This window comes from Halichoerus grypus, chromosome X (genome assembly GCF_964656455.1).
Source record: "Halichoerus grypus chromosome X, mHalGry1.hap1.1, whole genome shotgun sequence".
In the NCBI taxonomy this organism is placed as follows: Eukaryota; Metazoa; Chordata; class Mammalia; order Carnivora; family Phocidae; genus Halichoerus; species Halichoerus grypus.
The window spans coordinates 2,173,022-2,186,169 of record NC_135727.1 but is presented as its reverse complement, the minus strand read 5'-3'; the positions used below and the strand labels follow the sequence as shown (position 1 = coordinate 2,186,169).

The following is a 13,148-nucleotide window of genomic DNA, read 5'->3' as shown; positions in this document are numbered from 1 at the left end:
CCAGGCTTGGCCCCAGATTCCAGGAGTTCGAGTGTTTTCTGGCCCAGCTGGCACCTCCCTGGCAGGACTGCTAGGGCCGTCCCAGCCTGGTGCCAGGCCTGTTCTCAGCCAGCGCTGGTTGATCTCATCAGCTCGCATCTGAGCTGTCACACCTTCGTGTACCCAGGGCTCTGGCCATCACCCTTGTCCCCAGCTCCCTGGCCCCATCCGTCTGTGGGGGGCACATGGGCTGGAGCAGGGGGTGGAGACGGCCCACCCAGGACGTGGTGGGCCCAAGGGCTGAGTGAGAGGGTGCCCACCCAGCCAGGTCAGGAACTCCAAGCCTAAGTGGCCTTCCCACGGTTACCTGGGTCTCTCTTGCTCTGTGCTCTAAAGGGACCCAGCCTGCTGTGTTGTGTTATCGGGGCAGATGGCTTGGCTCAGGGCCAGAGGGATCTCTCTCCTTCCCTCCTCCTTACCCCCCCACCAGGATTTGGGGCTAGGGGGGAGGCTGGGGTGGAGGGCCATTTAGCCACAAGGGCTCTGGCCTCTCCCAGATAAAAGGAAGCAGATGGGCTTCAGCTGGCAGTTCTTTCCTCTGCCTGTCAGGCCTTGTTAAATATTTAAAATGTCAAGGCCCCTGGGAACCTGCCTGATTCGGCCACAGCGGCTCTGGAGCTTGCCCGGTGCCTGTGGAGGGGCGGGCATGGAGAAGGGCAAGTGCCCAGGTGGGTGGCCAGGCCGCAAGAGAGAGAGCCAGCCAGGCCTGATCTGCCTCCTGAAGAATGAGCACTGTGAGGACTACCCCTCCCCTTTCCAAGCCCAGGAGCCCTGGCCCCCAGCACACCTGCTGACTTGGCCCTGGAGTGCTCACCCAGATGGCCCCACTCCTGCCCAGACACAGTGGCCTCAGCTTTGGACCCCTCTCAAAGCTGCACCCCAGGCCCCACATCAATCCCCTGGCAAGGTGTGCTGGCAGACTGGTGCTTTGGGGAGGGTGGGGAGCCTGGGGAGGTGCGTGGTGTACTGGGGGAGGAGATTTTGCCTGTTCCTGGCAAGAAGCACATCAATGGGCCCAGCCTTTGTAGCTATCCAAGAGGCTTCCAGAAGCCAGGGAACCTGGGTCTTGGGCCAAGCTCAGTGGTAAACCCACTGGAGGGACCCAGGTCCCAGCCCTTCCCCTGTCTGGCCTTTACCAGGAGTCATGGAAAGGAGAGCGCGGATTATCCAGGAACCGCACGATGTGGTCCTAATCCAATTCTGATGGCATCTGGCCTCTGCTCTGGGTAGGGCGCTCATCTGTGTCCATGCCAACCAGCCGGCCCCTGCCCCAGCACTTTGGACCTGGGCCACTGTTGGGGGCCTGCTGGTCAAGCACATGCTTGAAACGAGAGGGGCCGCAGCTACCTTCTGGCCCCCACATGAGTACCTGAGCAGCTGTCGAGACCCCAGAGCCTGACAGGAAGGCCACAGCCTCGGGCTGGTGTAGGGCAAGGGAGAGAGAAGCCTTGCTAGAGCATCAAGGGCAACTCAAGGCCAAGGAACAGGCTGACGGTGGGAGGGAGGGAGAGAGGGAGGAGAGAGGGAGGAAGGAATGGAGCCAGCTCACTCCTGGGGAAGGGGCCCCAAGGGTCTGGCTTCCCTTGGGGATAAGCTGGCATGTGGGGGTGAGGCAGGCAGGATGCAGACTTAGGGTGCCGTGGGGACCCTTGCCCTTTCTCAGGCAGGGATCGTGGAAACCCTGGGTGTCTGGGAGAGCCTCCCTAGTACTGACCCCACATGTCATATGTCTTACAGCTTAAAGACACAGGCCTCAGTCAGGAGTGGGGCACAAGCCCTGAGCTAGGACCCCAGCCCCTAGGACCTGAGGTCCTGAGCTTCTCGCAGACACCCAACTGGAAAGTTGCAGCCTCCAGAAACTTGAGCCCCGGCAGGGCCCAGGCACCATGAGGCCCCGGGGAGAAGGGCAGGGACAGCTGCAGCTCGGCTAGGTGGGGGGCACAGCGTGTGATCATCGCCCAGCTGGGGAGATGGGCCAGGGCTGTGCCGGCTGTGGGCTTTGGCTCTTGTCAGGCCCTCCACCTCAGGTGGGCCCCCTCTGCCTCTCCCCCAAAGCCATATTTCCCTGCCTAGTGGACACCCACTGTCCTTCCTCCCAAGTCCGTCTGCGCTCCACTTAGCACTTCCTTGCTCTCAAGTCGCCTGGGGGCCAGGTCCTGTGTGCCTTCCCAAGCCAGCTGGCAGCACCCCATAGGCTGGGGACCCCGACCCCCCATCTGCCCTGCCGGCTTGCTCCCTGCCCCCTCAGGAGGCCAAAGGAGTTGGCCGTGCCTGGGAACTGCAAGCCACCATCTGTCCACTAGGTGTCAGTGTGGGGCTGGACACTTGAGGGACAGGCCTAGAAGGAAGCAGCATCCTGAGGCCTGAGGGCTGAGGGCAGGCCCAGGGGACTGTGTCCCGTCTGCCAGCCTCAGGGGTAGGTGGCCAAGTGGGTATCTGGCCTTGGAAGGAGGTGGCCTGGATGTCAGTCCCACATAGAAGCTTCTGGTAGCTTCAGGCATGGGCCTGAGGGGACTCACGCCCTAGAGGCGGAGGCCCAGCAGGCTCAGTGCAGGCCTGGGTAGGAAGTGGGTTGTCCCAAGGATGAGAAGTAAGGGAAGGGCCCAGCTTCCACATGCCAGAGCTCACCCCTTTGTGGGTGGTGATTCTGAGTCCTTCATCCCAGCCCCGACACAGTAGCTCGTCTGGGATGTGGAGGGGGCCTCCCAGGGCTCTGAAACTACTGGTCAGGCCCCTGTCAACCCCTCAGCCCTCCTTCACCGTGCTTCATCTGCTCCGGCCACAAGGGGTCCCCACTGGGACTGGCTTCCTCATCCTTTACCCTTCTTGTCCTCTGCCTGGTGGCCAGGGGACGCCGCGGCATCAGCAGGAATCACTGACAATCCCGTTAACCTTATAGATGGTTCACCAACTGCCATGTATGCAGCCCCATAGGTGCCCACGTCCCATCCCTGCCCTTCATTGTGACCCCCAGCTCAGACCTCAAGGTTGGCACCGCTGTGGGGTCTAGGGAAAGCATTAGGAAGGAGCCAGGTGTCTCCGGAGGGCTGGCCATGAGAACACAGGGCTGGGGATGGTTCCTATGCACCTCCTAAGTGCCGTGGGGGCCAGGCCCATGCTCAGGTCTTTGGGCTGCTAGAGCCGACCCTGCCCCAGGTCCTGTCAGATGATGAAGGCTCTGTGTCCCGCACACACAGTTTGACCACGCCCCTCTCTTGGTGGCTTAGCGTCTGTGAGGCTGCTGTCATCCTGACCTGGGGTCGGGTGCACAGGGAAGCAGGGGAGTCCTGGGCTGCCCACAAGAGCTCCAACTCATGGGTGCGAGGCCCTCTCCCTCCCTGGCCTCGGTTTCCTCCTCTGGACCCTGGAGGGATGGTATGAGCACGTCGGCCCACTCACAGCCCCTGTGCCCTCCAGCCCAGTCTCGTACCAAGCCCTGCACCCCTGGGAGAGCCTTGGCAGTCTCTTCTCCTGTCTCCAGATGACACTTGGCCATCCCTGGCCCAGCTGGGTCCCCTCTGCCCACCCCCCACGTAGGGTGTTACTGCATCCCTCCCCATCTGCCCTTTGAAGGGACCCAACATAGCCCATGGACGTCCCTGGGCCTATCCGGGGGAGGACCCGGCCCTTCGGCATGCTAGGGGCCCCACTGTGTGGTGGCAGAGTGTCCCAGGCCAGTGCAGGTCGGCCTTCCAGGGGCTTTCAGGCTGGAGGGCGGGGCGGGCGCTGTGGCCGAGCAGGGCAGGAAGGGGCAGGGCCTCGCGCGGCTGCTCTCCCATCCTCTTCCGTGTCCCTGCTCTCCGTCCCTGCACCACACAGGCCTGGCCAACAATGCCAATGACTTAGAGAAGCGCAGGCAGATCTACGGGCAGAACTTTATCCCTCCCAAGCAGCCCAAGACCTTCCTGCAGCTGGTGTGGGAGGCCCTGCAGGACGTGACCCTGATCATCCTGGAGGTGGCTGCCATTGTCTCCCTGGGCCTTTCATTCTATGCGCCGCCGGGGGAGGAGAGCGAAGGTGAGCAGGGGAGGGCCCGACAGGAGGGACGGAACGGGACCTGAGCCGAGGGGCAACGGCGTGACTCTCCTGCCACCCCATCCTTCCCTGCTGTCCTCGGGCACAGCATGCGGGAATGTGTCAGCTGGGGCAGAAGACGAAGGGGAGGCCGAGGCAGGCTGGATCGAGGGAGCCGCCATCCTGTTGTCAGTCACCTGCGTGGTGCTGGTCACGGCCTTCAATGACTGGAGCAAGGAGAGGCAGTTCCGGGGCCTGCAGAGCCGCATCGAGCAGGAACAGAGGTTCTCGGTCATCCGGGATGGCCAGCTGCTGCAGGTCCCCGTGGCCGCACTCGTGGTGGGAGACATTGCCCAGGTCAAGTACGGTGAGTGCACGCAGTGCAGGCCTGCCCCTGCCTCGCCCCAGGAGCATGTGGGCCTTCACCTACGGGGGGGGGGGGGGGTGCAGGGGCTGAAGGGAGGGGCTCAGGCTGGAGACAGAGCCCCAGGAGGGCAGGATGACAGGGCTGGGGTGGGTGAGTCCTCCCCAGAAAGGAGGAGACTGGAAGAAGAGGGCCCCACACCCTAGGTTCGAGACCTCTCCTGGAGCAGGGGGGAGGCAGCAGGGAGGAAGGCTACCTGGACCCACAGCCTGTGGTTCCGGCTGCCTGGCTGGCCTTAGGAGACCTGCTGCCTGCTGATGGCGTGCTCATCCAAGGCAATGACCTCAAGATCGATGAGAGCTCCCTGACCGGCGAGTCAGACCACGTGCGCAAATCAGCTGACAAAGACCCCATGCTGCTCTCAGGTGAGGCCTCTGGGCACTGGCCAGGCGGTGGGGAGGCCAGGATGCAGGCTGACACTGCCCCCGGGCCAGCTCAGCACTGAGGAGCCTTGGAGGCCGCTTGGGCTGGCCATCCCCTCAACCGGGGGCCTCCTGAGCAGCCCTTCTGGTCAGAGAGGCGGAAGATTTTGCCCCCCCAGAGGCCAGAGCAGCCTGTGGGAGGCATGACAGTGGCAGCTCAGCCACTGGGAAAGGAAATAGGTACTCCAAGCCCCAAAGGGCCCCTGATATCCTGCCGAAAGCCCCCAGAGGGGTCAGCATAGTGCTGTGCTCCTCCCCAGCCCAGACACTCAAGAAGAGCCAGTGGGGGTAGTGTTCCCTTTCCAGAAGGTTTTGGCTCAGCCCAGTGTTTATCCCAGTGGCAAATGCAGCATGCAACAGGACAGAGAGGCCGGGGGCCCCAGGTGGGCCCTGGGAGGCCTCAGCCTAGGCTTAGGGTCAACATAGCCTCCAGGGGCCTCCAGACACTGAGTCCCTGCTTCTGGGATTCCTGCGAGAGAACCTGTAGGTGTTCAGCATGCCTCCCACCAGAGGTGCAAATCTCCGTCTTGGTTCCTCTGTGTTGCCAGGTACTCATGTCATGGAAGGTTCTGGAAGAATGGTGGTGACTGCCGTTGGTGTGAACTCCCAGACAGGCATCATCTTTACCTTGCTCGGAGCCGGTGGAGAGGAAGAGGAGAAGAAAGATAAGAAAGGTAAGGAAACAGTGACCTCCAGTTCCCAGCGCCAACGAGGGGCTGACCCTGTCTCTGTGCAGCCCGCTCTTCCTTCTTTCATCCCCTGCTGGCCTAATCCCCTACTCCAGCTCCAGCTCCAGGGAGAGCCAGCCCTCGGGGGTGGGAGGCTATACCCTCTCTTCTGGTTCCTTTCGGGGACCCCTCTTCTGGGGCCAGCAGGTCGGGGGCCCCTCATTTCTGTGTAAGGCCAGCCTCCCTCGGGCAGCCATTCCCCAAAGGCTTTGGGAAGTGTGTGCCAGGGTGGGGGAAGTGCCCTGCCTGGGTAGGAATGGGGTTGGAGGGACAGGGGCAGACCACCTTGGCTTGGGAGAGTGCTTCGGGGACCTTGTGCCCACCCTTGGGTGCGCTCATTCCCCATGGTAAGGTACTGAGGGCCCCACCAACATGGCAGCCAGGGAAATGTGGGTCATACAGCCAGGGGTAGACGGTTCCCAGGCAGAATGGACTGGACTCCCCAGAGGATGTCCAGGGCCAGAGGAAGCTGGGATGGGATGGGGGCCCTCACCCCAAAGGAAAACAGTGTCAAGGGACAGATGTGTTCTGAGAGCCCAGCTCTGTAGCCACCCTGGCCTCCCTGGCACGTGGCCATCCTGCTGCCTCCTCTTGCCGCAGCTCTGAGCCCCAGGCACGGCCAGTGTCTCCTCCAGTCCTCAGGGCAGGTCTTACAAAACTACGGAGCAGTCCTCGGCGCCACCCCCACACCAGGGTCCCAGTCCCAGAGTCAGGACCCCGTTATCTTCTTTGATTCAGGCCTGCACCAGCTCACGACTCACCTTGCACTAACCTGGGTCTCCCCTCAGGCTGCTCCTGCAGTCCAATCAGGTGGGAGCAGAATTTTCTAGATGTGTGCCTCTGAGAGAACTCACTCGGGTCCACTAGAAGTACAGAGAACCCGCACGTGTGGGGAAAGCGTGTGCTGAAAGCCTGCAGCCACCAGCCCCACCTCACTCAGGGCCCCTAGACCCAGAAAACAGGCAACAAGGGGGCAGGTCGGCATAAGGAAGGATGTGCTAGTGTCCCCAGCCCTAGGCTACCCTGCTCCTGGAGGCAGTGAGAGAGAGGAGACAGATGACCAGCTATTGCCTAGAAGCTTCCATTGGCCCTGTCCACCTTTGCCACACCAAGTCTCCTCTCCCTGCCGGGCTCAGCCTAACTGCTGTCCACGGTGAGCACAGTAGGGTCCCTAGGCAGGCATGCGGGTGGGTAGGCCAGCCCTGGGCCTCCGTCGGGGCTGCGCCGGAGTCCCCAGCCCTCTGTCCGGGGAAGCCTAGCTGACCGCCTGGTGTTCCTCCGCCGTGATGGCTGGCTGGCAGGGTGCTCCTTCTCCCCTCCAGCTCTGTCCCTTAAATGTCGGTGGTCTTCAGGACTGGGTTCTGGGCTCCTCCTCTCCAACCTGGACAAAACCCCGCCAGTGCCCCCCCCCCCCGGTCCCTCCCCGGCTCTGGCTCCCCCTCTACTAGGCTGAGCTACTTAGGAGTCAGAGGGGGCACTTCACCAGTGGGCTTCCTGGAGGAGGGGAACCCTGAGGGGGGCCCCGGAGGGGAGCAGAGCTGGCAAGGCTCTGGGGAGGGGCAGCAGCACCCACAATTCCCCACCAAGGTCTCAGCCCAAGGCCCAGTCAGTGCAGTGGCCACACCCAGCGCCTCACCCCTGCCCTCGTCCTCACCCTCGCTGCCACTCAACCCCGTCTGTCAGCCCCGTGCTCCCAGTCCACCTGCTGCCCTCCGACCTGTTTTTTGCCTTTTGGCCTTAACTCCTAGTCATCTCTCTACTTGGGGTGTCTTCCTTCCCCCCCTTCCCCTCCCTCGGCTTCTGTCTTCCTCTTCCTGTAGTGCTCATCCCACACCTCCCTCCCTCCTCCAGAGGCCTCCCTGGGCCCTATCTGCAGCCTCTGTCCCCAGAGTTTTCAGCAGCGACTCCTCACTGTGCCGTCTACGGGTGTCTCCTCTGCCCCCAGAAATCTCCTTCCCCTCTGAACCTCCCCACCCTCACAGAGGGACCAACCTACACCCCACCCCAGCTGGAGGGGACCCCCTCCCCCCTCCCTGGGACCCCCCCAGACTAGATCCCACTGCCTAGGAGCCAGCTGGCACCCTGTCTGCGTTCCTGGACCCCCAGTGACGTGAGCTGACAAGTCAGCACACAAGCCCCCTCCTGCCCCAGGTCGGTCATTTCTGGATCCTGGGCCAGCAGTGGTGTGGCTCCGAAAAGAGCTCCTTGGCCTGATGCCCCACCCATGATGCCCTGGGAAAGATGAGGCCAGAGGAGCTGGGTGCAGAGCCTGACCCCAAGCACAGTGCTGGACTCACCGCCTTGGAAGCCACTCACTGCCACAGGCCCCAACACCCGGCTGCACGTTCATGAATGGCCACCCCCCACAGGTCCACCTGGGGCCCAGCGCATTCCGCGCCCCTGTCCTCCCTCCAGTGCTAGGTGCCCAGCACCCAGGTGGGCACCGGAAGCTGGCAGGTTTCTAGAGTCTCGCTCCTTTGTCCCTCCAAAGCCCTCATAGAGCTAACTGCTGACCTCTAGGCCAGTGGGGGCGAGGGACCACCGAGGTAAACGGCTGGTGCTGCTTCTGGGGACAATGCACATCACAGCTCGGGGGCCCTGCTCAAGGTGGCAGAGCTGGGACCAGACACCCGGCCGCTCTAACTCCCCATGGTGGTAGCCTTTTTGGAAACCTCCCACTGCTGGCCATGCATGACCCACGGTTTGTCCAGGGCTGGCTTTGAGGGTTCGCTGGAGGGCTGGGGCCTCGGTCCGGAAGCCCAGAGTGTGGCGCCCATTTGCCAAGAGGTGGTCACAGGGCATCAGAGGATGCCTGGGGGGTCTGGAGCCCTCCCCTGCTCCCCGCTTTCCACCGTGCTCTCTGGCCTCGCTGTCTGTGTCCCCCTTGTCCTGTGTGCCAGGACCGTGTGGATGTTCTCAAGTCTTCGTGTCTGTCATTCCTCTTCCGTTGTAGGCAAGCAGCAGGATGGGGCGATGGAGAGTAGCCAGACCAAAGGTAACGCGCGCCCTGTGCTCAGGGTGGGGTGGCGGAGGGCGTGGCAAGGGTGGGGGGCCGCCCGCCTCAGTTGTAGGAGAGTGGGGCCGGGGGTGCTCATCTGCAGACCCTGCCAGAAGTCCGCAGAGATCACCGGTGAGCGGGCTTCCTGGTGAGGACACCGAGGCTCAGGCCCGTGGGTGTCCCAGTTCAGCTGGACCTTTGAGGCAGGGTGACTGGGTGGCCACCTGACGCCCGCTCTCCTCTCAGCCCGATGCCTGGTAGGTGCTGTTACTCCGTGATGGGCTGAGGGTTGTCAGTGCTGGGGCTGCAGAGGTAGGTAAAGTGTGGTCCCGGCTGTCAGGAAGGTCACGGTGCAGAGACGCAGACCCAGGGGCAAGACTCAAGTGCAGTGTGGGACCCGGGGACCCAGAGACCAAGACAGGCTCAGACAAGGCAACTGGAGGTCAGAGGATAGCTAAGGGGGGGTCAGGGGGCCGGCCCGATGGCTGTGGTCCCAGGCAATCGCGGGGGCACACGGCTGGAGTGGCCCAGCTGGGCGGGGGATTGAGGACCACCGAGGCCGTGGGTTCTGGCTTGAGGCCCCTGGGGAAAAGAAGCCATCGGTGAGTGGTCTCAGGCAGCCGAGGGGAGAAGGCTCGGGTGACGGAGAAGGATGAGTGGTGAGGTCGGGCGCCCCCTCCACGTGGGGGATGGACAGGATTACACAGGGTGCAGTTGGAGACTCCACAGTCTTCGGAGTGTGTGAGGTGACAAGTGACAGAAGAGGGGTGGGGGGTATGCCACGACCACGTCGGGGCAGCATGAAGGGTGCCGGACCCACTGGGGGAGCCGTGAGGGGGCCACCTGTTCCAGACCGAAAGCCAAGAGGCAGCTAGAGGAGAGTAGCGAAGGCCCCATGAGGAGAGAGAGGTGCAAGCCTGCCCAGGGGCGCGCGCATGGTGAGCTGGGGCCCTGATGGAAGTCAAGGCACCCGCTCGAGAGGCGGCTGGGAGAGCAGACAGCCTAAGCAGGGAGCAGGGGAGAAGAGTGCAGGGGCTCCTAGGCCTCCTGAGGAGAGCAGGGAGGCGTCTAGGACACCAGTGGGCCAGTGGGTCAGCTCAAGGTTCTGGAACGTTCCCTGGGCCCCAGGCCTCTGCTGTCAGGTATCAAGATTTGGAGCCTTATGGGAGTGGCCACCCTGTCTGTGTGCCCAAGTTACTCGTGCTTGTGTCTGTCCTCCTTTCCCCTGAGAGGCCCCGAGAGAACCGTGTCTGCCCTGGCCAGGACGGCACTGCAGCCTCCCACCCATATCAGGAGGGCCTGGGCCTGCTGAGGGGAGAGGAGGGGAGGAGAGAGCCCCGCGGAAGTCAGAGAACCCCGCAGAGCCCTGTTTCCTCTCATAGAGCGTGAAAGCCCCTTGTAGCTGCCACCTGGGCCCTAACCTTGGCTGTGGGGTTCCTCTGTGTGCAGCTAAGAAGCAGGACGGGGCAGTTGCCATGGAAATGCAGCCCCTGAAGAGCGCGGAGGGCGGGGAGATGGAGGAACGGGAGAAGAAGAAAGCCAGCGTGCCCAAGAAGGAGAAGTCGGTCCTGCAGGGCAAGCTCACCAAGCTGGCCGTGCAGATCGGGAAAGCAGGTGGGGCCACCACTGGGCGCAGACGCCGGGCTCCCGGGCGCCGGGCCGGGCTCTGGAAAGCAAGTGGGAGTGGGAAAGGGGTGTTACAGGCCGTGTGGGCCAGGCAGCCAGGGGACCCACCCGGGGCCGGCAGTGGCCATCAGGGTCTGCTGCGGTCCCCAGTCAGGGAGCACAGGTTCCAAATGTCCGCAAGGCTGGGCCAGGGGAGTGGCGCCCCTGCCTCAGCCTCCCTTAAGTCTGCCTCGCTCTTGCTCTCTCCCTCCCGCCCCCCGCTCCCTCCCCATCCCGCCCCCACCGTCTGCGGCTCCTGTGGCCCCGGCAGGACTGGTCATGTCTGCCATCACTGTCATCATCCTGGTCCTCTACTTTGTGATTGAGACCTTCGTCGTCGACGGCCGGGTGTGGCTGGCGGAGTGCACGCCCGTCTATGTGCAGTACTTTGTGAAGTTTTTCATCATCGGCGTCACTGTGCTGGTTGTGGCCGTCCCGGAGGGCCTGCCTCTGGCTGTCACCATCTCCTTAGCTTACTCTGTCAAGGTAATAATAATACACGCGATAGGAAGGAGAATCCCTTGATGCCAGGATACAGACCCGGAAACTGGACTTGGAAGCCGTTAAGCAACTTGGCGTGACAAGGACTGGAGAAAATCTGGGATCAGTCAGGGGAAGTGGCGGGGGGGGGCTGCTGAGCAGGGGAGCAGTGAGATGAGCTGGAAAGCAGGCAGGCGGTGGGATAGACCTGGCGTCTGCAGGATGAGGGCGGTAAGTTGAGGGTGCTGGCGTCACTTGCAGAAGTGGGTGCGGGGGGCAAATGGGTGATCAGGAGAGGGCTGAGGACACTGGGAGACAGTGGGCGGCAGGTGGCTGACACTGGGGCTGATGTGAGAGGGGGCCACGGGAGGCCCCAGGCGAGCTCCGGGGAGAGCGGCTGCCCAGAGTTGACCGCTTGGCCCGTCTGATGAGAGGCCTCCCACCCTGCGGCCCCCCAAGCGGCGCCTCTGGGCGCTGCTGTCAGCCCGTCAGCCCGGGGGTGAGGGCGTGTGCCAGCTGACTGAGGCCCCCTGGCAGGGCCGAGCAGAGTCGCACATGCCATGCTGACGACCTCTTGCTCCCCTACCCCGTGGGCCAAGCTTTCCGAGGACAGCTGGTGACCCAAGCCCCCATCCCTGCCCTTTACAGAAAATGATGAGGGACAACAACCTGGTCCGTCACCTGGATGCCTGTGAGACCATGGGAAACGCCACCGCCATCTGCTCGGACAAGACGGGCACACTCACCACCAACCGTATGACCGTGGTCCAGTCCTACCTCGGGGACACCCACTACAAAGAGGTTCCAGCCCCCAGCACCCTGACCCCCAAGATCCTCGACCTCCTGGTCCACGCCATCTCCATCAACAGTGCCTACACCACCAAAATACTAGTGAGCAGAGAGGGGGCCGCAGGCTGGGCCAAGCTGGGGCGGCATGGAGGAAGGGGGCCAGGCCAGAGATTGCCACCGAGCTGTCACCAGGGCCTCTCTCGGCTCCCTTAAGAACCTTTGGTCAGAGCTGCAGGGGTCTGTGGGATGCTGGTCGGCCTCCACCTCATCTCTGGACTCCTGTCCTGGCTGCTGGGCAGGACCTGCAGCTTCTGGAAACCCTTCCAAGCCCAGTGCATGGTGGCAATCCTGCCCATCTAGTCCCCGTGGAGGCCGTCCCCGGCTCCCAGCCACCACACCCTAGAGACAAGGTGGCCACAGCCAGGCGGGGGGCCCTGGGCGCAGCAAGGAGGGTAGACTCGGGCCCCCTGTGCCATGCTGCTTCTCCTTGCCTCATAGCCTCCAGAGAAGGAAGGCGGTCTCCCCCGCCAAGTGGGCAACAAGACCGAGTGTGCTCTGCTGGGCTTTGTCCTGGACCTGAAGCGGGACTTCCAGCCTGTGCGGGAGCAGATTCCAGAAGATAAGCTTTACAAAGTCTACACCTTCAACTCGGTCCGCAAGTCCATGAGCACGGTCATCCGCATGCCTGACGGCGGCTTCCGCCTCTTCAGCAAGGGCGCCTCGGAGATCCTGCTGAAAAAGTGAGCGGGCCACGAGGGCCAGTCCTACCTCGGGGACACCCACTACAAAGAGGTTCCAGCCCCCAGCACCCTGACCCCCAAGATCCTCGACCTCCTGGTCCACGCCATCTCCATCAACAGTGCCTACACCACCAAAATAAGGGCAGGTGCCCCGGAGGCTGGCGGCCAGCCACACAATGCGGGGTTCCAGGGTCACTATCGCAGTAAAGTAGACGTAACGTCAAATTGGCCACGTTAATCCCTTGAAAACGTACTGTGCGGCGGCACTGAGCATGTTCCCAGAGTTGTGCGCTGTCGCCGCGCTTGCGGAACGTTCTCATCACCCCCCAAAGGAAACCCTGTCCCCATTAAACAGCCACTCCCACCTCCCTTCCCCAGCCCCTGACAGCTACTCATCTCCTTTCTCCGTGGATGTGCCTGTCATGGAATCATACAACGGATGGCTTTTACTGTGCATAACGTTGTCCAGGCTCATCCACGTCGTAGCGCAGATTGGTGCTTCATTCCTTCTTGTGGCAGAATAATATTCCACGAACAGACCACGCTTTCTGTATCTGTTCATCCTTTGACAGTCCCTTGGCTTGTTCCCACCTTTTGGCTCCTGTGAACCATGCTGCCATGAACATGGGTGTGCATGTTTTTGTTTGAATACATGTTCTCAGTACTCTTGGGCATATTCCTAGGAGCGGAAGTGCTGGGTCCTATGGGAGCATAGTCTCACTTTTTCAAGGCACGAGGGCTCCTGCTTCTCCTCATTCTCACCAGCATGCGTTAATCTGTTTATTATTACGATGACGATGATGATGATGGTTATAGCCATCCTAGGAGATGCGAACTGGGACCTCACGG

General features: G+C 62.4%; 1 protein-coding gene across 6 annotated transcripts in view; it reads left to right on the top strand.

Annotated features, from left to right (window-relative positions):
• ATP2B3 (ATPase plasma membrane Ca2+ transporting 3) overlaps positions 1-13,148 on the top strand; it is a 63,056-nt gene that overhangs the window by 19,539 nt on the left and 30,369 nt on the right. For 3 of the 6 annotated variants that reach the window (XM_078064872.1, XM_078064870.1, XM_078064874.1), the window contains exons 3-11: positions 3,859-4,056; positions 4,163-4,420; positions 4,717-4,842; positions 5,448-5,573; positions 8,581-8,622; positions 10,075-10,239; positions 10,562-10,776; positions 11,419-11,661; positions 12,058-12,299. In XM_078064872.1, coding sequence (XP_077920998.1) covers positions 3,859-4,056; positions 4,163-4,420; positions 4,717-4,842; positions 5,448-5,573; positions 8,581-8,622; positions 10,075-10,239; positions 10,562-10,776; positions 11,419-11,661; positions 12,058-12,299 — 1,615 coding nt within the window. The remainder of the gene's footprint in view (positions 1-3,858; positions 4,057-4,162; positions 4,421-4,716; positions 4,843-5,447; positions 5,574-8,580; positions 8,623-10,074; positions 10,240-10,561; positions 10,777-11,418; positions 11,662-12,057; positions 12,300-13,148) is intronic. The other 3 variants (XM_078064873.1, XM_078064871.1, XM_078064875.1) reach the window with 1 other exon arrangement.